Genomic DNA, 26,233 nt, shown 5'->3' on the forward strand with positions numbered 1-26,233 from the left:
TTCACCTTGCTTTGTTTTCGTATCCATGAGAAAAATAGAAATGTCAGAATTTGACACTGGGAGACAGTTTTAATTCTTTTTTTTGCGGGATACTCAGCAGCATGGAAAATATGTCTGTACTGAACCTGGAAAATGTTACAGCACATCAGTCAAAAGCAATGAAATTCATATAAAAGTAAATTTATTACCACAAAAATAGGACATCCTGTATGTAGTGCATAAATAGCTTTGATGTGAGACTACACAGCACTGGAGGTGACTGCATTTCCTCCATGTATACTGCATACATTCTAATGCAAACATGGGAAAGGTGAGCACCCTTTAGAGAAAGGCACGAAAACAATCAGTAGCATAACATTACGCTAGCACACGTCATCTGTTGTTATCCAGAATCCTCTCCCTGGTCCAGCCATGCTCATGCCTCGGCCAATAAACAGACCTCACCAGCACTGAGCAGGGAGTGCGACAACCAGAGGTCACAAGACTTATGTCAAAGTCGAGGTTGTGTGTTTCAAAACTACACTGACGTTGATTCAAAACATGTTTCAGAGCTGAGTCTTTGCACTGTATGTAAACAGCAGTTATCCTGCTGAGCTGCTGGGAAATCTGCATAAATTAAGTTTAGCTTATGCTCTGTTGAAAGGTTCAGACCTGGAAAACCATATATATATATTTGATTTTCCTTATAGTTGTCCTTATGGTTTTGGTACAACAGTGGTAAACTGAAGCAAAGCCACATGGTTTGAAAGAGCTGCAAGTTGTTTTTAAAGCTGCAATAATGACCTTTTGGCCTCCAGGGGGCAGAAATACACCAAAATGAGCTGTGTAACATTTTATTGCCTTATAAAGTTGTTTCGGCTCACAGCTGCCTACTCACACATCCAGTCGAACAAGTATTTATCTGGAGAGGTGTTTCTGTTCAGCTGTTAAATTAAGTCCACATCACACTCGTCTTAGTTGTCGTTTGGTCTGTAGCAATTTCTGAGGAAAAAATATCTGGCTCTTTAGCTGCTAAATGTTTTTCACTGTCTGCTCGATAGTGCTGGACAGATAGTTCTGATGTCTATCAGAGATTTTTTTTTCACTGGAAACAACTTGCTGGGAAAGTTGTTGATAGCAACAGTGACAGTGAACCATAAAGGACATTTCTGGTCTGTAAAACTAGAACAGTTCACCAAAACAAGCTATAATTCTCACTAGCGCTGCAGAGGTGGTGATGATTGGACAAGCGTTCATCACAACTTCTTCACCTTCACAATGTGAATAGTCCTTTGATTCAGTGTGAGTAGAAAAATATTGATTCATGAGGCTTTAAGTTTAAGTTGAAATTAATATCTGCTTGCGTCATATCTGAACTAATCACATGTGCTGGCCTGTTTAAAGTGGAAACTATGCAGGTATTTTATGTATTTTTCCTTGATTAATTAGTTACTTGACAATTTGGACACATGGACATAGAGCTCCTTGCCAGTGTAAACACAACATTGACATCACATAGATGTACAAAATATATAAATATATACAAAACATTTATATATATGTATATGTCTCATAAGACAAGATCCAGTGTTTTGCTACAGTGATGCACTTGCACTGCATCTTCTTCCTTTCATGTGTCTTGGCGATGTGTGCTGTTTACCAGAACCAGATCTGACAGGCTCTGTATGTTTAAATTTCATTCTTAAATCCTTCGACGGCCTCTTGGGTGATCCCAGAAACACGTTCTCACCAATTAAATCTTCTTTTTACATTTGGAAACGTCTCTCACAGCTGAGGCACATCACAACAAGGGATTTCTCTGTGGTAATTAAAACAGATCTTATTCATTGAGTTGGAATGAAAAAAGAAAAGCATCAAGTGCTACCTGACTGGGACTCGAGAGCCAGCACCAAAAGCACACCGTTAAAGGCTTCCATTGCTCTTCCTCTGGGTGTAAATCAGTAATGCATATTGTTTGGAAAAAGAGGAAAACTGACACTCTTCCTCAGCAGCATACGGCTCTGGTGAACACAGAAGGGCAGCAGGAGGTCTGAAATGTCTGACAAACTTGGTCTTCGTGTTTTGGTAGAACAGGCTTTGAAGGAGCACGGGATAAAGGCATATGTAGATTTTTGTTTTGCACAGAGAAGGCCACGTTTACTGACTTCGAGACAAATGTCACTGTTGACAAAGGTGAGGAAAAGCTGACATCAAAATAGAGTCCTGACCAGTCTCCTCCCCTTGGCCTTGATTCGGGGAAACGTGGCGCTCGTCTCTGTGCTGATCGGCTGCAAGCCAAGAGGAGTGTTCCCCCCTTTCCTTCTCAACAGGAAGTCAACACTAGACGATGTCATGGCGTAGAAGACGTTTCCTGTAGCAGGGATGACCAGTTCTGTGTTAAGAGGAAAGACAAATAAGCACACACACAGTTCAACAAAGCTTCTAAAAGGCTGCTGCACTGATACCATCAGTACTCTGAAAGTGACAATAGATGCGCTGTCTTGGTGGCCTAGAGGTTAAGGTGCCAACCACTAACCACATCATCTCTGGATCATTTCTAGGTGGGGAACCTTGTTCCACGCCCTTCCTGTTCTGTATGACTGTTAAAAGTCAGTGCTAAATAGTGAGCGTCCGACAGGTGTATTTTTTAACTGTGTTGAGATACTGTGCATCCTTACCTTTTCCTTCAGGCAGAAGTTGGATCAGCTCATACTTGGATGCCTGTTTGGGGTCCTGATTGTGCTTTTCTAAGGCAGAGCTGATCACAGTGGGTGTCTTATCATTGCTTGTAACCTGAGAGGAGAGAGGAGAATAACAATGGCAGTGGAACAGCTTGATTTGCACTAATGATATCCTGGGTCCATTGTATCCTGAGGATCTGATTCTGATGACTATCATTATGGGATCCTTGCAGATAAGAGGAAAGGCTGAAAGTGCAGCGTGTCTCAGATAATTTGGGACAGAGCATTTCCTACTATGTCATGGCTGCTGCTGTAAATTAGAATCAAATAGTTTGAATTACTACCAGTATGCTTCGGTATAAGTTTCCATCCTGCAGGCCCATCCGTATCCTGATGATTCGCATGTCGGGCCCAGACCCCTGGATGTTATTCGGGGGGTTGTTGCCGCAGGAGGCCGATCGGCGGTGTGATTTTGTGGGAGTGGATGGAGTGAGTGCGGCGGGGGTGGAATCATTGGTAGGTGGGGACGTGTCAACATCCAGACAGGACACAGATGGAGATCTCATATGCTGCAATAGAATAAAAGCGACATTGCTGATGATATCCAAGGACATGATTGTTTTTCTGGAATACTGACCAAGTAGAAAACAGCACTTCTGCATAAAGTGTCTTTGATACAAACTAATATAAATGCACACTTGACCTGAATGTATTAATAACAGTATATTACCTTTGTGAGTTTTGATAGCAGGTTATTGACAGGTGAGGGAAAGTCAAAGAGGCTATCACTGTCACCAGCCAGGCTGGTCCGGGAGGTGCTCAGGCTGTCAACACATGAAAATCTGATTAATCAACCAATACTTGTGCTAATTCGCTAATGTGGTATTTCACTGATTTAATATTCTGCTTCTATATAATTGGGGAGAAACATTAAAAAAAAGGAATGGTCAAAATCAAAGCAGCAGAAGCCAGTATATGCTGACTTAGTCTGCGGTATAGAGTGAGGCACCAAAAACCCTACACTTCCCTTAATCCAACTCAGCAGTGACTGTCATTAGATCGTCTCTGCCTGGTAAACACCCATAATCTTGAAAACTCCACGCTTCCAGTTTGTAATACAGGAACTCTTTTAAATATTTGAAGCCTCAAACGTAATCAGACAGATATATTTCAGAATTTACAAAGCTCCTTCAAAGCCACAGAAGATAAGTCCTCCTTTTGACATGTAAATTAAATTTCAAGTGTAAAGTTGCTAGAACTCCCTCTTAGGCTTATCAGGAACTGTATATAGTGAACTGTAGGGGCCTTTGTGGTAAGATTATATCATTTATAGTATTTACTCAGCTTAGCTTACTCTGGGCACTGTGTGATGATGACTGTTGGTGTAAGGCCACGGGGGCTCGGCTCACTGGGCGCTTCAATTTCATTGGACAGTCTGTAACTGTGGTAGAGATCATCAAAAAAAAAAAACATTTTTAAAACGACAGCAGTAAATGCATTATTTACTCAAGAATAAAAAATTTTAAGATGCTTTTGGAATCAGTAGCTGAACCATGCTTGTATACGTTTACCTTTCCTCCTCTGTTAGCGTGGGTACACTGTGATACCACTGTATGAAGGACTCGTCAGTGCTGAAAACACAGTTTTTGCAGGAAGACTGCAGGAGCCGGATTTGAGCTAAAACCTCAAATTCCTGTAACAAAAGCCGTATCACCACAAGGTTTCATAATAAAAAAAAGCACCCATGTTGGCTGATCTGGTACTACTGTGCAACTTCTTTTTTCTTCATCTTGCACTTCACAGCACCTCTCACATAATCATTTCCTCCCTCAGTTATTCTGCTGTATCGCCTCACTCTAATACGCTCTTATCTTGAAAACTATCAATTCTATCTCTCTCCTTACCGTACCACCTATTTTCTCAGGGTCACAGGATTGCTTACTGTTGTGAAGCTTATTTTGCTGCTTCACATGTTGAAAGCTGTTATTCATCAGCATTAGCTAAGTATAAGGACATTTATTTTAGGAGCGCTAATACAGATAATGTATTCTAACCTTCTATCTGTCAAAGGAATACGTATTGCAACACTCACTCTTCTCCTTTTGTCAAAGTTGATGTAGCCATTCTGCAAAGGAAGTGACAGAATGTAAGTTTTATAATTGTAAAATACTGAGCAACTTCCAGGGGTTATTACCAGGTTTCCCCTTGATAGAGATGAGATGAACTTACATCCAGTCTGTCTTTGACTGCTGTGTCCAGCATGGTGAGGTCTGTGAGGAAGATACCCAGGTAGGGCACGGTACCCTGGGCATTGGACTGTGTTAAAACAAAAAACAAAAACAAAAAAAAAGGGCTTCATCACTTCCCCAGAGATTTCTATCCACATTGTAAAGAGCCCTCACAGCGAGGGATTTCAGAGCAGCCGCCTGCAGCTATTTTTCAAACGATGGCTTAGGATTCAGCACGTCACACACACACACACGCACACACACACACACACACACACACAGACGACAGCTCTCTGTTCCACTTCGCTGCTGCATGCTGGTCGATCCCTCTTACAACCCTCCATCAAACCACTGATACACCCCCTGCTTAGCAGGAGTGAAGAGCATTTTGTAGGAAAACACAATTTTCAAGTGCTTGTAGGATGTAATCCATTATTAATCTTGTAGCAAAGCCATAGAGCTTTTTAATAATGTGCTTTTAACTCAAAGAAACTTTATTCCACTAACATGTTAGGGACATACTAAAGCCCTATTCAGCAGGGTGTGTATATATACAATAAGATGATACTCATGCCACATTAGCTCCTCTTTAAGCCCTAAAATTACAGATCATTTTTTAAAAGATATCTCTGGCCCATAACTTTCACCATTCTAATGACATTTTTGCAGGGTCTTACATCATTTCTAAATTTTCCAAGGTCTCCCATAAAGGCCTGTAGGGGTGTACAATCCTTCAGACTGAAATGTTTGGTATTCACACCAAACGAGGACCATTAGGTTCATAAAAATTGTTCTTATTTTTATCTGTGCGAAGATCTGAGGTTTTGCCTCAGGACAAAGTCTGAGGTCATTTTAAGTTGCTCCTATCTGAAATGTCTTGGTGAAGAAACCCCTAAATGATTCGAGAATAATTTACAAATGTTAAACTGTGCTTGTGGCATATCTGAGCCATTCAAGAGACATTATTTGTACTATTACGACCATTTACACCTGAGTGCCGACCTGTACGACAGCAGCCATTGATTTTCAGGTGGTTTTGGAGGGAGCTCATCCATAACCCAAATGTTCAGCCCAGTGACCTTCCACAAACAAGCTGCGCTTCCTGAAAGCTAAGCCTCCATCATAAGTGCTCATTTCCACTCTGCTTACCTTATTAAGATGTCTGTTGTTGAGCTTGTTGTCAATGTTGGCAAACTTTGACGTGCCCTCCTGCAAGACAAAAGCGAGTTCATTCTTGACGTTAAAAACAGCAGTTGAGAAAACAGTCTCACCACAGGGTCCATTTAGTGGCTGTGTTTTCAAGTGTATCACATGATCTTCATCATCAGATGGAGCTTGCCGATTTTGGACTCTGAAACTTTTAAGCCAACGTGGAGAATAAGATCGTAAAGTGGTCATTAAGAAAAAAAGTTTGGATATTTGAGCATCTACAATTCCATGACAACTGAGCAGACTTTGCTGCTGAAGATGACCAGGAATTGTGGGTCTTTAGCTGCTAAATGCTCCACTAAGTTCACCAGCTTGTCACTAGCTGTGTCTGTCTGCTGTTTGGTGCTGTAGTGTACAGTGGGTTTATTTTTAAAAACAGAGACAGCTCGCTACACTGATGAGAGCAGTGACACTGAACCAAAACAGTACAGTTGAGCTGAAAGACATTAAAATGCTCCTTAGAGCTGAGGGCAGCTTCACAGTCATGTCATGAGTAAGTCATAAGTTAATTTGCAGTGCTTCACTCTAAATGTGCGTTTACAGTATAAAAATATTATAATATTAAAGGCGATAAAATTATACATATGCAGCCACAGTATATAAAAAAAAACAAATTACAAAAATTGTACCATCAAACTAGACAAAGCCTTATTTTGTCATGACAACTAATATGAACATGAATTATCTTTTATTAATTTTTATTGCCTTACTAATGGTACCCTTCAACACTGCTCAGTCTACAGATCTGTCATGACAACTTGACATTAGCCAAGAAGACACAGTCTGCCATAAACATGCTATAATGACGTGTTATTACACTGTCAAATGCTCCAGTGACAGAGTGGTGAATAATTTCTTTTCTTCTAACTTTTATTAGTCTTTTATTAGTCTGAATCATTCATCTTACACCCCGTCTGCCAGTCGTAGTCATTTTAAGACAGGCAGTGAGATGAAGGGAGGCAAGTATTTGTGCTGAAAAAAATCAAAGGGCAACAGGAAGCGGTGGTGTTTTTCTGGCATCAAAGCTAGGAGCGAAGCTTTCAAAATGAAAGCAAATGTTTGGATCAATTCCTTTGGGGGTATCATGGGTAAAATTGCACCTAATGCAAAGGTATTGATGCTTGCACTGCACCATTACAGCAAATCAAAACACAGCTAATCCTGCCAATTCCCCCAACTCTCTGACACAGTGCAAACTAAATATAATGTGTTTCTTCAGATGGGTGTCTGACTCTGAAGTGAAAGTGTTGACAGAATAAGGGCAGTTCTGCTCAACCAGATTAGACTGGTTTCTGGTCTTTAAAGAAGTCCTAAATCTCTAACAATGAATGTTGTTTTCAGCTGAGGATAAAGCTTGACAGTCTGCGAAGCCACAAATGTGGTCCAGTGGTGGGACTTGACAGGCCCATTAATAAATGTCTCATACTGCTGTTCAAATTATGAGCTGCTACTCGTCAGGATGTGAGATATCAGTCACAGTGCAGAAGAGTCACATGGTTTTTTTTTGTAGCTGCAGTTTGAGGCTTAACTGCCATCTCTGTAGGCATGTACGTTGTTTGTAGCCATGCTAGCAGTGTTGCTCTAGGGATGGCAATTTCAGTCTGACAGTTGGCTCCAGTTGGTCGAGGGCTGCTCCCCCCCTTGTCTCCTCTCAACACAACTGATTGAGGCAGATGGCTGCTCACCCAGATATAAATATATTGTAAGGAGTATGGCCTAGACCTGCTCTATATGAAACATCCCATGAAATAATAATTACTAAAATATCTCAAAAACTATGTCAACATGCTGACATTAGAATTTAGCTCAAAGCACCACAGTTCGCAGGTATAGCCTCACAGAGATTCTAGCATGGGTGTTGACTGTTGTTTGTCTTGTTCAGCTATATCATACTTAACAACGAAGGACGTTAGAGGCTGGGAGAGTATTTGAAATTCTGTTTTCCTCATGAATTATCTCGTACATTAAACAATAATTTCCAAACTCAGGTCCAAAATTATGTGGCTGCTGAGTCAAGACTCAGCAAATGCAAAACCAATGCCTGTGTACAGTAAACAGTGTTTTTCTTTATGAATGTAACACTAATTCATCAGGAGTTTAAGGCATGAATCCACAGTTACGTAGTGTACACACAGGTGTGAACCCACCCACCCACCACTAACTGCTTGTAGTGATAGGTGGGAAAGGTGGAGGAAAAAAGCATCTTTGCTTTTTACCGCCTTGCATTTTAGCAAGAAGGTAAACAGATAAGCGGTCAAAGCAACAAGGATCTGAGTAAAAATAAACCTGAATCAAGTCCAAGACATCAGGAGATTGTTTATGAAATCTGACTCCAAACCAACACTTAATTCCAACACTACAACCCTGTGAGCAAGAGCTCAAGCTGGCAGCTTTCCAGCATATGAGACTGCTTCTTCAGCTCTTGGGCCTCCACTTAGTTTTATCATTAACCAGCACGCAAGTGGTCAAATGACAAGATATCAAAAACGCATCATTCAGGTTTGAACCTTTCATTTTCAAGGTTAAAAAACAAAAGCGGTGACATGTTGTTGTGTCATAATCCAAGCAGAAACCTGTGCGTGCCATAAATAACGGATCAAGTTTCTCACTGAACCTGCTCTGTTCACACGCTATAAAGTAAGATATGTTATCATTCAGAGCCCAATGTCCTGTTTTTACCTCAGCCAATTTTGAAAGTGTACAGAAAATTTAATTTCCATTAGGTCTGTTATGACGTCTCTCTTGAAAACAACTTACCTCCTTCAGGAGTTCTCTACACTGTGAGTAGTTGTCCTTCTCTGAGAATATTTCTGACAGTTCCTCGTATCTCCTCATTGCCTCCCTGTAAAGTAACCAAATCAATTAGTTGATTTACGCTCATTTATATTATTAATATATTTATTAATAATCTTATAATAATAATCTTATTATAATAATCTTATAATCTAATAGTCTTGGAGGCTGAGTGCCTGTGTATTGCTGCTGTGATAGTGAAATTTCCCAACTTGGGATGAATAAAGTATTTCTATTCTGTTCTATTCTAATTATTAATATCTTTTGTAAAAGTAGAATATGAAGAGTCTGGCTTGTATTGTTGATGTTGTGAGTACAACACTACTGAAGTGGCATGTTCTAAATGTAGTTAAAGGAAGAAACATTTACTTCTGCTTCTTTATGAGGTTGAAAATTATTTGGTTAATAAATAATGTCCCGAGGGTAACACCAGTTTCCTGTAATTCTGTTTGAAGCTACAAAGAAACTGTCCTCATGGTCCTAGCCACCGATTACATTTACAGTTAATAAAATGCTATATAATAGGTTCTAGGCATCTGAAAATGACTAAATCTTATGTATTTCTCTTCCTGTAAGGGCGTAGGTCAACTGTAAGCATCTTTTATTAGGTACACTTAAATCTCTTGAAGCTCCAGACTATATCAAGATTAAAAAAAACAGTTCTTTCACAGTTCACACAGAAGCTTACACTTCTTCTGATAAACAGGTAAAACAAAAATTGAGCCATTAGTAAGGGCTTTGTTCTATTTACAATCAACGTGCCACTCATCCAACATGCACAACAGCATAATCTTACTTAAGTAATTACACCGAAAGAAGGGTCTTTTATTGTGAAAATCAGACGTCCTTGTTTGTTTCAGTTTCAGGCCACTATGATCTGTGCTCCTTGGTAACCAGCAGAGGTCAATAAAAGTTCTACATTCGTTAATACTACAACACCTATATTGTACATCTAAATATGCTGTGCAAAATCGTACTGCTATTTCACACCTGAGTTATGGTACAGATTTGTACAACTGTCGCACATCAGACTTCACCAACTGAACTACAGCTGCACAACAGACTTCTTGATTTACCTTTACCTTTGCCCTTACCTTTAACCTGCTAAAAGTTCTACTTGGCTTGCACCAATCTACATTATATTACAATATATTACTGTCATGGTGCAGTGTATCATCTACCTCTTTTGTTTTTGTAATTTGCAATTTCTTTTCAGTCTGTATGGCAAAAAATATTTGAATCTTTGGATCTTAGTTCCCTTTAAAAAAAGGGAGAGTTGTTCAGCAGCCGACCTGTCAGCGTCCTGCCACGTCCTCCTCAGCCGATGGATGGGGTTACTCTGCAGGGCAGACACGATGGCGTACAGCGAGGAGAAGTTCTTTCTGGCTCGGCACTCCTGTTGAAAGCACACAGACAGCTGAATACAGTCATTCACATTCACACACACACACTCACACTGTAACTGAGAACACCTGTGGGTGTGGGTTTGGCTGGTATTAAGTTACAGTGTGAGCCTGATGTGCTGAATAATGCAAGCTGCTAAAGAGGTTTGTCCCAGAAGGTACCCAGGGTGAGCTTGGGACAGCATGTTGGCGGCAAACCAGTGATACTTCCCTTTGCCAAAGGGAATATTTGAGTGTCAGTGCGTGTGTGTGTGTGTGCATTTTTGTGTGTGTGATGACAAATGCAGCTCCACAAAGGAATAAGTGAATGAAGCTGTGTTCATAGCCAGAAAAGAAGCCCAGAAGGAATAAAGCTACTCATGTGACCATCCAAGGACAGGAGCAGATCCTGTCTTTGCTGCGAGCTCCTCAATATTTCGAAAGAAGCTGATTATTGTGCACAATAACCCCAACACTACTATGCTCTTATATAATACTGTATTTTTTTTTTAAGCTCACTGAAAATCCGAGTTTTTGACTCAGCATATTACTGGTATGTGGTGTTTCTGTAGAGTACATTTCCTCTTCAGTTTCCTACAGGTGTACTGGAACTGTATGCACATCTCCAGCTTAAAAAAAATGTAGATTTTGAACAATCTCTCCTTTAACCTTGTGGCAAACTTGGTTGACCACCAAACGCACTCAGAAAGAGAGACCACTATTTTGTTATTGGCTGCTGCACTGTCCAGAAAATAACCATGAATCTAAACTTCATTAACCTGTTTTGCTTTCAGCTATTGATTAAAGTGAAATTATTAGTACAGTCACAGCAGAAGCCAAGCAAACTGTGACTTTGTGGTGCTATGTGCACAGTCAGAGCTGAGAATAGGATTATGGTTAGGGGATTATGGGGGTTTATTGTAGGAAAATGCACAGTGGAGGCTTTTGGAAGACTTGAAACCCCGACTGACATACAGTTTTTAATTCAGAATGGACCCCATTTTTCATTTCTAGATTGTAAAAATAATGTTTATTGGCATCAAATTTTGGATTTTTAGAGCTGTGACCTTGTGATTTTGTTCTACCGACCTCTGCCACGCTGATCCACTTCTCCAGCAGTCGCACTCTCTGCTGGGTGCGCAACTTCGTGGGGCAAAGGCAGGATGCTAAAACCGCATTGGCCAGTTTGTTGAACTGACGTACAGTGGCCCGGACGGACCAGCACATGCCTTCCCTCCCTTTCTTATCCCTTTGAGACCACAGTGAGCCGAGGCAGTGGTATGGGACCAGGCGGACAAACAGCTCCTGAGAAGTGACAGTGAACAGATTTATAAATAATACTGTGAATTTCCTGTTGACAGCGTTTTCGTTTCTGTGAGTGGCACCTAACTGTTTGCATTTGTAGCTGCGGTGGCTAATCTACCTGTAAGTACCACTTCTTTGTAGTGTGAACAAAAATCTGTGTCTGGTGGTTTTAACAGCCAAAATTGAAAAGAAGTGAAAATAGATGGATCCTGTGTTTTATCAGTCATTGATAAAATGGCAGGTTAAGACTACGGAAAGCAGATTGTATCTTGAGCACAGGTACAGACAGCAGCACGCAAACATATTCTGTAAACGTTAGAATAAACCAAATGCAGTCTATTACTTTTATTACTATCACTGGTCAATGTTTTGTTTTATTTCATCTTCACAAGTTCAGGCTTAAATGTGAACTCACTGTCTCTATCTTGGTGAGCTGCTCAGCAATGAGTGCTGCAGGGAATCCCAGGATGCTGGTGGGTTCAAACTTGGAGGCGTCAGGAGGAGGGCTGGTGAAACTGCTCTGATCTGCACATGGTGAAGATGTTCAGTAAAACTGTTGATCTCTTGGTTCAGATTATAAAAAAAAAGGCTTTTGTTTGTAGGCTCTGAAAATCTTTTCTGTCCTTTAGCTGCAGGAATCAGTTTCTCTCAGTGTTGTGGCTCTAGCCCCTCACTGTGTCCAGTGTAATAATGAAGTTGTTTTGTTGTAGAGTACAGTCACTTTCACAAGATAATGGCAATCACCAAAGTCATTAGGATAGATTGTCTGGGAAACATGAATGGCTGTACAAAATTTTGCCCCAATCCATTTAGTAAATGTTGAGATATTTCACTGGATAATAATTCAATGATAAGAACTCATTGAATTCATCCTCTGGAGACCATGGATATCTGTATCAAAATTAATGGAAATCCATTTAATAGTCTGGACCAGTGTGGTGGACTAACAGACGCTGCAATCCACTCGCATGGCTAAAATTTAATGCAACCAGAGCCACCTTAGGCTTTCATAACTCAGCAGATGTAGTTTCCAGAATATTTCAGCATATTTCAACAACCTTGTAAAGGCTCCTGAGTTCAGAGGAACATTAGAAAACAGTTTAAAAAATGAACCTCTAAAGCGGTTTAGTTCCAATTTTCAAATCAAGGAAGCCACAACCCAGCCCAGGCTGTGTTTTTTTTCCTTTCACAGCATCTGTTTGTAATTTAAAGTGAAAAAAAAAAACAAGTATATTTCTACATGAAAACCTCATTTACCAAGGCCTTAACAGTGACATTTATATCTCAGTTAAAATACAGACCTTTATGGGCATCAGGGAGCAGGGCTTTCTCGCTGAGCTCCTCAGCTATCCTGAGGAGGCGAGCTCGGAGGTCGGCCGCAGAGGAGGAGTCCTGAGGGAGCAGGGGAGCCAGGCGCAGCAGCCGAGAGGGCTCCCCCAAACTCTTAAAGTCTTCAGGATACTCTGTGAGCCATGTGCTGAACACTGTACACACCGCTCTGTGGGGACAGAGAGGGAGAAAAAAAGAAATTATTCTCATTAACCATTTTCGGGGCTTTGAGGGACGTGAATTTTATGGTTACAACATCAAAGACCTGATAATAATAATTCTGTTTCAAGCCTTGACCTCGACACAGATCAGACTTTACAGTACTGTGGAGGTAAATCGGGTCATCCGGTACCATCTTATGCCTTGTTAGTTAAAAGAATAATTTTCAAATCAATTCTTGATTTTGATGCGAGCCAGTGAAGAGAGGTGTAAATATGGGACCTGCATCTGTTTCGGGTTTAAATCCTGGTTGAAGCAGATAAACAAGCTGTTGTAGATTGGTATTGATTGAATATATTGATATTTTTCAAAGTTTTACAAAAAGTTGCCAAGAAATCACAATGTCAAGGGCTTTAGACAAGACAAGCAGCTTTGAGATGGGTCAATAATTTAGGGGAAGCACAGGCTCAAGAGCGTGTTATTTTAACAGCAGTTGAAAGATTGCCTGCTTACGAGAAGCTATAAAAATGCTGTTCACATCAGCAAGTACTGGGCCAGTTGTGCCGAGAACCTCTTTAAAGAAAGAGTGCAGCATTCAAAGCATAGATAACATCTGAACATGAGGAATAATATTAATAAAATAATATCAATGTTAGCAAACAACAGTTAGCAACTTTATAAGAGGATAATGTGTCATTGTTTTGTTTACAGCTTGTTACTGTCCTCACAGTAGTTAAATGAACAGTAGTTTTCCAACTTTTCCATTACCCATCTTTATCTCAAAACACTAGTGAACTATGTCAAAAGAATTAGCTTGTTGAGATGCTTTGCAATTCCTGAAGGTATCTTTTGTTCTAGTGTCATTTGCTGATGTTCACTTGGTTAATGATCCTGTTTTATATAAGCATTTCCTTTTGGCTTGATAAAATAGTACCTGACAAACATTTTTATCATAGTTTGAAACAAAAAATAAATAAACAAAACTATCTGGTAATAATAATATCGGCCCAAAAAACAGAAGCAAGAAGTGAAACCGTTTTTAGAAGTTGTAGTTATAGCACAGAGCTCCACAGTTATTTTTATTTAAGTACATGCACACACACAAACACACTAAAAGTTCCACAAAGATGTTAGTTTTCAAAAACTCACTTGTTGAAAGATTGTCTCGTCTGGCTCCTCTCGCTGTCCCCAGGTGGGTTCTCCAATCTGTGAGTAAAAAAGAAAAAGTTAGAGAAGGAGAAAAAAACCCCAAAACAAAACACCAGCTTCAAAGTATCATTCCGCTTCAAATACGTGCATCTGCTGAGTCATAAATAATTCTTATACTCTGTGATAAATGTATTTATGGCTCGTTTTTCTAAAGATGCTTTTTAGCAAAGGTGCTGTCCTAATGTTTACCGAGCATGTTGCCAGGAAGTAAAGTGCACTAAAATCACTCTCTTTTGTGTTGCATCTTCGGAAAACTTTACAAACAGGTGTTTCATACAAACGCCTCCAGGATTTAATAAAAACTTTATCACAGAACCAAGAGCTTTCACAGGAAATTTTTGTCGAGTTATGTTACTAAGAAAAACATTAAGTGGCAGTTATTTTAAATCACTATACAGATGCAATGTGATATGTCTCTAAATTAAGTTACTAAACTAACACCTGTTTATGTTGGGAAAGTGAAGATTAGGTGTACAGTACACTGATCAATCAGTTTTGCCAACTCTAATGTAAACATGTGACTGCCTGTAGTATTTCTTGCCAGCCTACCACTGTGGCTCTAAAGATGGTAAGTACAGCACTTCATTGCAGACTGGAATATCTCAACAGCTATTTGAGGGATTACCATGAAATTCGGTACAGATGTGTAAGCTGCCAACATGATGACTTGTCCTCTATCGCTATGAGTTTGACATTTGTGGTTTTGGATGTAACACCCCAACTATATTGGATAGACTGGAATGAAATTTAGTTCAGGCATTCATGGATGAACTGAAAAATGTTGGTGATCCTTTAACTCTTTGTTTTTGTTGCTAATTAGCAACATGCTAAAGTTAGAGAGCGACCACAGTAATCACTGGACCTGCTAAACATGCTGACCTTAGCATTTAGCTCAAAGACTCTAGACTCTTTGTCTTGTTATATGAGATTTGGCCCTCCACTCCCCCTCGACATGATCAGTCTGAGATTTTACTGCTTCAAACTGCACAAACAAGGCCAGACAAGATACTGATAGCTGCTGTGGCTGCTGTGCATCACTGCACCTCGAACTGCTATCGTACCAGTTGTTTACTCTGTTATTGTTTTTTTTTGTGTGTGTGTGTATTTGTACTGATAAGAGGTGAAACTCTCTGCTACCTGTCTGTGAGGATATCCAGCACTCTCTGTGTGGAGGTGAACGAGCGATAGGTGGAGAGGAAGATGGTGATGAAGGAGGAGTCTCCCATGGAAAAGGAGTGAAGGAGGTGGAGCGCCAGCTTCTCCTCTGTCCCTGCTTTAACACACTGGGAGCGAGAAACTGTTGACTGGAGGGAAGCAGGAAGGAACAAGAGAGGAAGTTAATGTTTGCGCATATTTAAGGCCTTTTTCAGTCTGTCCAAAGGGTCACATACTGTAGGTCTCACCACATGACTGGTGGGGCCTCCATGCTGCTGTTTGACCACCACTGTGTAGATCACTCCATCCTCCTCTTCCTCCACCACAGTGGACTGGAGAGCAGAGAACACAAGTTAAGACACTGTTCACTCGTGCTTGATGTTACTTGACATTATAGGAGGAATAAACGGTTGATTAACTGTTTAAATATGCTTTTGTAGATTCAGTTTTTACTGCTGACACTGACTAAATTTAACTTTATCATTTTACTGAATTACACAGACTTTCACCATTACACGTTTTTATAGTAATAATGACTGAGATGTAATCTGTTCTACTGGAGTCACCCAGTATCCATGTATGTGTTTAAAAAGGCATAAACTCAAGCTGCTTTGAACTCATTTCTCACATGCTACATGGAGCTCAAACAATCCAGTTTTAGCCTCGGGGAAAGTCCCCGACACAGTTACCCTATTCTGGTACTGCTTCACACAGGCTTAGTATCTTGTGCATGCTGCAATGTGAAACACAGTTGGCCTTACCAGATCCAGAGGACAGTACCAGGTAGTCTTCATCGGCGAGGGCTCTGCCTGAGGAAGAGAGACACACAAAACAGACAAACATTAATAATGTGCTTGGGCATTACGCCAAATAAGTGAATGAGCAGTAGAGCAACAAATCACATAATCAATATGTGTATAGTTTGGTCCCGACCCTTGTCCCCTTAATATGAAGTTAAACTAAACCTGACCCATCATCACAGACCCCGTATGCACTTCAATCAGGAGTCACATAGTAAGACATTGCAAAAAGTACAAAAACAAGTCTTTATTTCATTAAGTAAAACAAATATTTGAGGAAACTTGTAATCAGATATTTTCAAATTTATATATTAGACATAATATAATTTTGTTTCTGTGTCCCATGGTTAATCTTGCAGCTCTCTATAAAGATGCTACAGCTCTGTTTCTGCCTGAACTTCACTAGGCAAATGATTAAACACATGTGCATCACTAATGTCATTAATGATGAGAAATTCAGCTGTATAATACAGAGCCCCTTAAGATTATTTCTGGGACTTTATTTGATAGTAAGCAGTGAGTTAAACAGGAAACTTAAGGAAAGAGAGAGCGGCAGGGCTCCCCAGCCGGGAGTCAAACTGTGGACATTACAGCTATGCTTTATGTGCCTTAACCATTAGGCCACTGGGGGTGCTCCACACATGAGTTATTATCTTGTTCAGCATATAATCTGCACAAGATAATAGCTTGTGCACATAAGATGAAAAAATACCATTTCTAATGGCTATGGGGGCTCCGTATGCACAAGATGTAATAAGGATTCTGAAATTTAGTCTAATAGTCTAATAAAGGTTGTGCAGCCCACACATTGTCAGAATTTACAAGCCATAACAACTTACACACAATTAGTAATATCCTCCACTTTTTACATGTTTTTCAAGGTAACATTAATCATTGATCATATATACAATCAGGTTAACATAACATAATATAAAATAAATGGGTTGATTAATCAAAGATCAAAATCCTAATTTAACAGTTGAGTATTGCTCAACTTGGTTTTGATCTTGTTGATGCAATCCAGCTGTGTGCCAATCACACAAATACATAACCCAAAACAATTCAACCCAGATAAAGAGAAAAAAACAGTTTTGCTGTTTAAAAACAAACTTTCTTACAAACTGAAAACTACATAAACCACCCATCAAAATCAATGTACCAGCGTTTGTCTTGGCAGCATTCGTGCGAAGCGTTATCAACAACTACATATTGACACACACACACACAGTTCTTGGATAGCAGTCTCCCGCAGCCCAAGTCACATTATGAACAGCAGATGATGACTCAGAGCGCTTTAACGGATAGAAGAAGAGAATACAGGGACATACAGTGGCACTCCAGAGACATTTGAATACGGTCAAAACAGCCACAGAGATAACAGCCTGATGATTTTTTTGTACTGGAGCACGTTTACATAGTAATATTAATACTTTGACTTAAGTGAAGATCTGAGTCCCTTTTAAAGGCCCACATTGGTTTTGACCAAAAGTATATTCACATTCATACCTGCAGTGTTTGAGTTAAAAATGAAAATTTGGCTTCCCAGCTGATATGGACGTTTCACTGATGAAAAATCTTTAACAGCACCAAAAACATTAATGATTTAGGTCTAGTTGCTGTCTTCTTACAGTAAAGTTGCTGGTAGCCAATTTAAGAATGACAGTTGTTTCCATTCTTGTGAAGTGAATTCTTGGTGCCTCTTTGTTTACATCTAGTTCACAGAGTGTGCACTGAACTCTTGCACCAATCAATATCACTTTGCCTGACATTCAGTTTCGCAACTGTGACTTTTTCCATGATTAAAAATGCATGAGCAAAACAGAGTGGAGTCATCCTGGGTGTCTGGTGAATGTCCAGACCATTTTAGATGGTTCATACTTGTTGTGAGTCAACAGTTTGGATCTGCAAAACACACGAGCAACACCTTGGGAACACATTCAAAACAACATCTTCTGTCCAAACTCTGGTGTAATTAGTTGTAATAAACATGTGTTAGCCTCTGTTGTTGGGCTTTCAGAGACAACGTGACGACGACACCACTGCGCCCTGAAATCCATTACTTCCAATGGCTTGTGCCCTGCCACAACAGCAGGGCACAAGCTGGTCGAACTTTGACCTTCAGGGCGTCTGAAAGGGCCATTAGCCTCTTGACTTGGCTTGATCGAAGGCCAGCAGTTCAAGCAGGCGCTCCTACTGCAGAGTAGAATTTAATCTCTGTATCAAACCTGTTCTTCTGCCTACCTGTGCGATCGCTGCTGTTTCTATGCAAATTTAGCTGCGATTCTGCACAGATAAGCCCTCACATTAAAATCAGTAACTACTTTTAATGTCAAGGCTGACCTGTGTCTCTTTCTCATGAAATCTGCCCATAAACACACACAAAAAATAACACAGACTGCAAAAAAAAATGGTCAGACAAGTTACCTTTCCCTCGACAAGTCCAGACAGGTAGCAATCCCTAAGCTTCCTGGAAATTTTCAGGATAAAGCTAGAAATAGCAGTTTCAGTTCCCCCATTTTCTCTCATCTGTCGTTCCTCCTTTGTTTCTTTCTTTCTTGACTTCACCGTCTGTTATTTCACTATCGGTTGACCTAGATCTGCACGTTTATGTCTTAACCGTTTGCGTCTTCACGTCTTGTGGCTCTGTATCACAAAGACACACCTGAAGCAGGAGCTAAGTCCGGCCCCCACAAGCCTGCATCACCTTGGCACACCCATTTTACACACACACACATGCACGCACACACACACACCAAACACAAACAGAGAGGCTGGGATATGTTGGTGTTGATAGGACAGTGAGTCACTTTTTACACAGTCACCCATATACACATAACGTATGCACATGAAGTCTACACACACAGACACACAAATAAGGGCACCCATCAGCAGACACGTGCATGAGCACTTGCCTGCACGCGCACACACACACACACACACACACACACACACACACACACACACAGTCACACACTGAGAGACAAAGCCCTGAAGCTATTTCCAGAACAATACCCCTTCTCTTTCAATCTCTCCTCTCTGCTCTCCTGCTCTCTTTCTCTTTGTAGATGACCTTCCCATGCAGATAAACCAGTTTGGCCGAGTATCCTGTTTAACACAATGCTAAGCAAAGCAACAATTAGCTGAGACGGCCACGGTCTGAGAACTGGTAAATGCTGGACAGCCTTCATACTATATTTTCATTCAGTAGCCTGACAGGGTGTTAGAGCAATATGATTCCTGTAGTCTTGCAACAAAAGGTAATAAATGTTTGGACACAGCCACTGAACCAGGAAGCAAGCTGTGTTTGTTTAAGGGGCCAATGACATCGCAGAGTGAAGCCATGTTAACTAGATGGAGACTTTCACAGCTTTCACGGTGCATGTGTGTGAAGGGCAGTTTGCTTATTAGTCAGCTAACACACAGCGCAGACTGTTAGGACAATGTGATTAACTGATTTTAGCCACTTGTGGGTGGTGGAATAGGATGTAAATACAATATTTATGTGATTTCATGTGTTTTGTGATTTATTTTTATATTTCATAACAGCTTATGCAAATTGTTATGGCAAATGTGTCAGTAAACAGTGACCTATTTATACATTCAGCAGACACAGAGCAACATTAGCTTCAGCATTATCATTATCATTATCATTTATTTGGAGTTATGTTTCTGTCCACCTCGCGAATCTAAGTCCAGTATTTATTCTCCTTTTAGATCTGTTTTTTGGTCTCCACCAATTCCTGAAAACAAGTGTCCAATTAGCTGCTAAACACTATGCTAACAGTATGTTCACCTACTAGTCTCTAACTTTGCCTGTCTGTAGGTACTGACCCAGTTATCAGAGCTTTAATTCTAGAAGCAGCTTCTTGCTGTGGCTAGAAATAGAATTGAGAACATAGTGGTGAGACTGAACCAAAACAGCAGAGTTATGGACCATAAAACCAGAGCTAAAAGACGCTAAAATGCACCACTGCAGAGTTTGGTTAAACTGTTTGTGAGTTTGTCTCTGCACATGATGCACTTCTCATTGCAGATACTTATCTGTGAGTAGTGTGAAATTTTATTCACACTACTCTGGGACTAAGGTGTTACAAGTAGTCTGCTAATGTCTGCTAAGGAGCCTTATTAATCCTAAATAGCCAGACTATGCACTCAGTAAACAGTGATTACTCAAACTTATAAAAGGCTATTTGCAAGTCTGACATCACCTGCTATTAGACCCTGCTTGACAGAACTTATAAAAGTTGTTCATTTTAAGTCCTTACCTTATATTGTGTATTAAATTAGATAATAATTATTATTAAACTCTCAGGCATGAAGAAGCTAAAGGATCCTTTAAGAAATATAAAAAAAACTGCAAAACCTATTCTGTAAACCATCAGTTATGGCAGGGAGTTGAAATCAAGTAATGCAACTCTTAGTGCAATAAGAACACAGATAATACCGGAACAAATGAAACCTGATTTGGAATATTTTCCTGTTTCATTTTGTAGAAACCAACTCAGTCTGAAAACAGAGTGAACATTGAAATATTAATATATGTTATGTTAATGTTAATATATAATATAATACATGTGATAGTAAAAGCACACTTTTACTGCTTAAAAGAGTGAAAGAGATTTAAAGCTCTCCCTGATCACTCGACTGGCCTTCAGTACGTTAGCGCAGTGATCCTGTGGGCCTTTATCACAGACACAAAGGAAACTAGCCCTTTGCTCTGTTTCCTTATTCCAGACAGAGCTGGTTATTGAGATACTTGAGATAAAAGTATACTCAGTGGAGCACTAGTTGAGTTTGCCTTCTGAAACTGGGCTGAATCTGGGTCAGAGAAAGCAGACTTTTCTTTGGAGAAACTTTTCAAAGCTTCTGTAATTTGAAGTTCAGCTGCCTCAAAGGCTGGTGGATAAGGATCCCGATCATAGGCCAGAGTGATGGGTGGTATGAGTTGATTGTTAATAAAATAAAAAAAGGACTCTGCAGCTGTTATTCATAAATCTTGTGATTTAAAAAAAAAATTTAATCATCATGCATGACTCTGTTTATGTTCTTTGCAAGATCTTGCCTTTAGGGGCCAAAGCTCTCCTTTCTCTTAAAGCTCCCCCACCCCCAGCTACATGCAGGAAGTACATAATAAGTGGAGACAAACACAGGAAGCAGGACATGCTGTCTTGTTGCGAAGTTATTTTTCTTCCCTCTCCTTCCATCACAATTTGAGGCTGAGTCAACCTCTCCTCCTGAACAACTACATCACACCACAAAAGCAGGCAGGAAGCTGACTCTCCATTTTGACCCCCTGGTCTCAAAAAACAACCAGTTCCAACCTTTTTCCTTAAATAAATCCATGTAGTCATGCTTCTGCTGTGACAAAAAAGCTTTGACTTTGAACAAATACACACCACTAACGCCCTTATTTACAACAATACTCAAGTCTTTCCACCAAACAGGGGGTCATAAATACATCTTCTGAAGCTTTATTTAAAGATAACCATTGTTTTTTTGAGTGGTCCACAAACCCGACCCCTTCCTTCCTATCTTTCTCTCTGCTCCTCTTCTCACGCTTTCATCTATGTATCCCTTGGTGCCCGTTATCTACTCTCTTTCAAGTAAAACTCTGTGGCATTCAGGTCAAAGCTGTTCTATTTCCCTTAAAGGAAAAAAGTCTTCCCTTGGATATGATTACTCTGTTAGATATCATCAGTCTGTGATATGCTGCAAGTTAGTTTATAGGGAATAGTTGACTTTGTGGTGTGCAAACTTCTCTTATCCTACTTTAGTGAGTGATTTCTGAAAGAGAAAATGTCCAGATAATATGCAATAGCTCTTTCCTGTCAGTCAGAAATCAGTGTATGGGTGTAGTAGCTAACTAGCCAGCCAGGCAATATATGATGATGTATGCGGACTACCTAAGTAGTACACTTTGAATGACTTTTTGGAGAGACTTGAGTCTGAAAACATGCACCGTTATTCCCATATTTAAACAAAATAGCATCTCTCCCTGCTCTATGGCGGCCTGCCTGTGAGTGCGGCTGTTCAGAGGAGCTATAAACACTTTTGCCTTCCAAAGTTACTGTAGTGGCACTTGTTATATTTTGATGTGAAACCATCACCTACATTTAGCCTGTCATTGCTGTGAAAATGTAAGCCACACCACCAACCAAGAGGCCCAGATATGCAAAGTACATTACCAAAAGGTTTTACTTAAGAATGTAAAAGAGTTTTTGGCCTAATTGTAGTCTCAATCAATAAAACTGAACATGAAAACACTTCATCGTAAAGCTTTATTGTTCACTGCAGGCTGTTACTTCTTGCATCCTGACTCAGTCATCCAAGTTTCCCTCATTAAAGAATGAGCAAGTGGCCGTATTGGATTCCACTTGACAGGCTGTCCTTGGAGACGGCCTGTGATACTGGATACTGTTTACAGGGAGAGCAGGTGTACGCTGCATCGACCAGCCAAACCACCGCATTGATTATTTACTGCGAGGTCCAGCAGCCGACCATGTGACAGGAGCAGGGAGGAAGTCTGCGTATTCTGAGAGAGAGTCAGTGTAACTTCTTTTTTTAGCCAAGAGGAGTTTCTTGAGCCCTGGTGTGAAGTAAAAAAAAAGAGCCATGTGCAAGTCAGTAGACCTGCATGACTTAGTGAAAATGTTTGGTTACTAATGTGGTTATCGAACATAGAGAAGACATTAATCTTGTCCGGAGATGAACAAAATGCTGTGGTAAAAAGCTTCAACGATCAATACAGCGCCTCAAAATAATACCCCAACTCTGTGTGAAGCTCACACAACAACCATCTGATAAGGGTCAACAAACCTCACAAGTCACTAAACATTAACAAAGGTGAAAGATCGTGGGAAATTCACCTGTATCATGAACCTTCTAACTTCCTCTGTTTCAGTTCAGCTTTAGTCCGTATTAGCCTACAGATGTTATTTTAGAGTTATAAATATCAGTCACATAATATGTTCAAGTTGAGGTTGAAGTTACCAGACAGGAGAAGCACCCTTTTAGTTCAGAAAGAAGGTAAATATACATGACAGTTAAACAAGACTACTGTTATGCCAGCAGCTGTTTACAATGTTCACAATCTTACTTTAGCATGCTAACATCTGCTAATTAGCACAAAAACAAAAAGTGCAGCTGAGGATAATGGAAATGTTGTTAGTTTTGCAGATATTTGGTCATTAATCAAAGTACCGGTTCATTTCAAATAAATACATAAATACAAAAATAAATTATATAAAATATAAATTTTGTTGAGATATAAAAATAAAAACCAAAAATGTAAACATCATGATGGCACTAGGGGAAAAGTCAGGGAACCACTGAGGCCAGAAAGAGGAGAAAGGCAGAAAACACACACATAACGCCATCTTCATCTCTCTCTTTCTGTCTGAACCAGACTGTCTTTATTCCCTCAGGGTTTTCTGAGAACCAGCCGACCATATCTGCTGTTCAAGAAACTGGTAGCTAAATGCAGCCGGCATGGTTTCATGGAGGACTGCTCGAAGACTGCTGTAAGCTGTGACTGCCAGGGGAGCCATGAAAAATGAAAAAGTTCTCCTGACTCCCTCTCAGCTCCATCAGATCACTTTACTGTGCGAACATAAGAAAAACTAACAAAGTAGGTGGTGGGAGACTGTCAGTGCTCAAACAACACCATGAAGATCTTCACAGCAAAGCTGTGAGAAATACTACAACTTCATCTCACTCAAGGGACAAAGTGATGGATGTGCTTCATTGAGCCAAAAGGAAAAATCACTCACCTGTGAAGTTTCCAAGTCATCGCTGCCGCTTTCCCTCCCTGATTGGTGGCTCGGGGTGCCACTGTCAGGTGATAAAGGCCGGTAGCCAATGAGCGGCACGTCACTTGACTCCACTCCCGGCAGGTCATAACCACCTGTTCGCAGGTTACGGGGCAGCATGGTGCCAGCTGCCGCAGACAGGAAGAAAGTAAGTAAGTGTTTTAATGGCTGCTTAACAGCTCTTCAAGCAAAACATCTTGAGAGTTGGGATAAACTCTTCATTATATTGCCCTGTGTTTCTTTTATACAGCACCTTATCTGCATGTCCTTTTACTATATGTTTTATATAAAGCATTTTGATCAAAATAGCTGCCAAATAATATTCTGTCAATTGAATAAATCAATTAATTGTCTAATCAATGCAGCACTGTCTGAGTGATTGTTTGTAACACAAACAAAAATATCCGGCACAGCTTTACTTTGGCAAACATAACTATTTAACAGACAGTTTAAATAAAAGGAAAAGACTACATTAAGTTAATGGTAGCATGGAGGCCATTTCATATGGCCGGTTGATTTGTTTAGCACTTTCTTTGTGCCTCACAGCAGGTCAGGATTTGCATCCACCCCTCCCCTTCCATTTCCCTTTCCCCTCTTTAGCATTTGGATTGCCATGAAGATAGACAACTAGAAAATACTGTTTCAGGTAGAGAGGTGTAGGAGGGAGAGATGGAGAGGTTGATACCGTATGAGAGAGTATATGCTCTCACGCAGTGATGCTGCCCTGAAGCATTATAGTGAAACCGTTCTGACTCTGTGAGCAAAATGTGCAGAACGGTTGTCGGCTGGCTGCTGTGAGTCCAAATCCACAGAATCAATCAAGCAGCCTGTTCACACTTCAGTCCAGGTGAAAATGACCCTCGAGCGAGGAGCTGGACCCCCATCTGTTCTCACAGCTCTGCACAGGAGAGAGCAGCAGCTAAAAAGCCTCAGGTGAGACATAACAATCTGCTGACACCCCCAACTTTCCATTGTGCTTTTGTCTTGGACTCCTGTAGCTCTGAAAAGCATTTGTGCAACACTTACTTTATCTTACATAATCATTTATCTTTGCTGTAGGTTTGTACTTTTGCTCATTATATTCATGCTCAAGAAGAGAGAGGATGAGACATTCAGGCCTGCAGCGAAAACAAGAAATAAACAGTGCAGTTTATTCCCTGACCAACGGCTCTGCAGAGGTCTGAATGCCTGTATTCAGCGACTCTGACCAAGGCAAACACACCACATATGACTGAGGTGTACACACACATACAGCTGTAACTAGGTTACAGTTAAGTCACACCCCATAATGCTCCTTTTCTGCTCAATAAACGCAGCCATGGGGTGGTGCTACAGTTATGTTCAGCCTACAGTGCAGGCTGGAGGATGGGAATAAAGCCTGACAGTATGAGGGCTGTGAAAGTTTGTACGTGCTGACACTCCTATTAAAACACACAGATGATGACATTTGCTTCCTACTGAGTCATTCAGCGGCATGAAGGCCTTGCAAATTTACAAAATAAGCGATAGAATTGACCGACATGGAGGAAGAGAAATGAAGGAAGCTGTAATTCAACTTACTGTTAGCCTAGTGTCATTCGCAGGACGTGGGCTTTCCAACTGTGGTCAGCTGCATTCATGCAGCGCTGGGTGACCGCTAGCGCTGCTGGATCGGTGGCCGGCTCAGCTGTGGAGAGTCGCACCCATCTGTACCACCGTCACTGACGACAATGACGAGGGAGTCTCCGTCCTCGGCCTCGCCCCCCCCACCCCCCACCCGCACCCTCTCTCTCTCCCACTTCTATCAGTGTCCCCACACCGCTCGTCTGTCCAGCCTTCAGCGGCTGATAGCGCACTTTGGTCTGACTGCAAACTCTCTCCCTCCCTCTCTCCCCTCTCTCCCCCCTCCTCTCTCTCTCTCTCTCTATCTCTCTGACGTCGCAGTTCCTGTACGTCGCGCACTCAGCGCTTTGACAACAGCTCCGTCTCTCTGGGTGGTGCACAGTGTGAGGATACTATACACCAGACCGGCTACAATGCACCGCTCATCCGGGGAGATGAGACCTAAGGGACCAGCGGGGAGAGAGCCGGACGGCGCTCACAAACGCCTTTACGCACGCTCGCCGAACGCGCACGCGCACGCACGCACACACACACACGCTTTTCTGTTGTCAGTGACAGTCTGCAAACCCACACTCTTCAACTCATCTAACCTAA

General features: G+C 40.8%; 1 protein-coding gene across 3 annotated transcripts; it reads right to left on the reverse strand.

Moving 5' to 3' along the window:
- Nucleotides 1–96: 96 nt before the first annotated feature.
- rgl2 (ral guanine nucleotide dissociation stimulator-like 2) lies at nt 97–25,840 on the reverse strand. Of its 3 annotated transcripts, none has more exons than XM_041043933.1 (20): nt 25,598–25,840; nt 23,999–24,165; nt 16,191–16,238; nt 15,678–15,761; nt 15,412–15,578; nt 14,215–14,271; nt 12,879–13,075; nt 11,993–12,102; nt 11,362–11,577; nt 10,183–10,286; nt 8,855–8,939; nt 6,038–6,097; nt 4,890–4,976; nt 4,753–4,785; nt 4,232–4,353; nt 4,015–4,101; nt 3,391–3,484; nt 3,005–3,229; nt 2,658–2,772; nt 97–2,350 (listed from the first exon to the last, which is right to left on the reverse strand). In XM_041043933.1, the coding sequence occupies exons 2-20, from the start codon at nt 24,155–24,157 to the stop codon at nt 2,190–2,192; spliced, it is 2,211 nt and encodes a 736-aa protein (XP_040899867.1). In that variant the 5' UTR covers nt 24,158–24,165; nt 25,598–25,840; the 3' UTR covers nt 97–2,189. The 3 variants fall into 3 exon arrangements, with proteins under 3 accessions (XP_040899867.1, XP_040899866.1, XP_040899868.1); XM_041043932.1 differs by having other exon boundaries at nt 97–2,371; nt 25,598–25,838; XM_041043934.1 differs by lacking the exons at nt 23,999–24,165; nt 25,598–25,840 and adding an exon at nt 18,654–18,849 and having other exon boundaries at nt 97–2,371.
- Between the last annotated feature and the right edge of the window lie 393 nt (nt 25,841–26,233).

Source organism: Toxotes jaculatrix, chromosome 8 (genome assembly GCF_017976425.1).
Source record: "Toxotes jaculatrix isolate fToxJac2 chromosome 8, fToxJac2.pri, whole genome shotgun sequence".
Lineage (NCBI taxonomy): Eukaryota > Metazoa > Chordata > Actinopteri > Toxotidae > Toxotes > Toxotes jaculatrix.

Bases quoted from the DNA above. Each gene is read 5' to 3' on its own strand.
- rgl2 (XM_041043932.1), bottom strand. From the start codon at position 24,157: ATGCTGCCCCGTAACCTGCGAACAGGTGGTTATGACCTGCCGGGAGTG. The intron at 15,579-15,677 runs GTGAGACCTACA...GCTTCCCTCCAG, and splicing joins GAGGCCCCACCAGTCATGTG to TCAACAGTTTCTCGCTCCCA. The intron at 11,578-11,992 runs GTGAGTTCACAT...GTCACTTCTCAG, and splicing joins AGCTCACCAAGATAGAGACA to GAGCTGTTTGTCCGCCTGGT.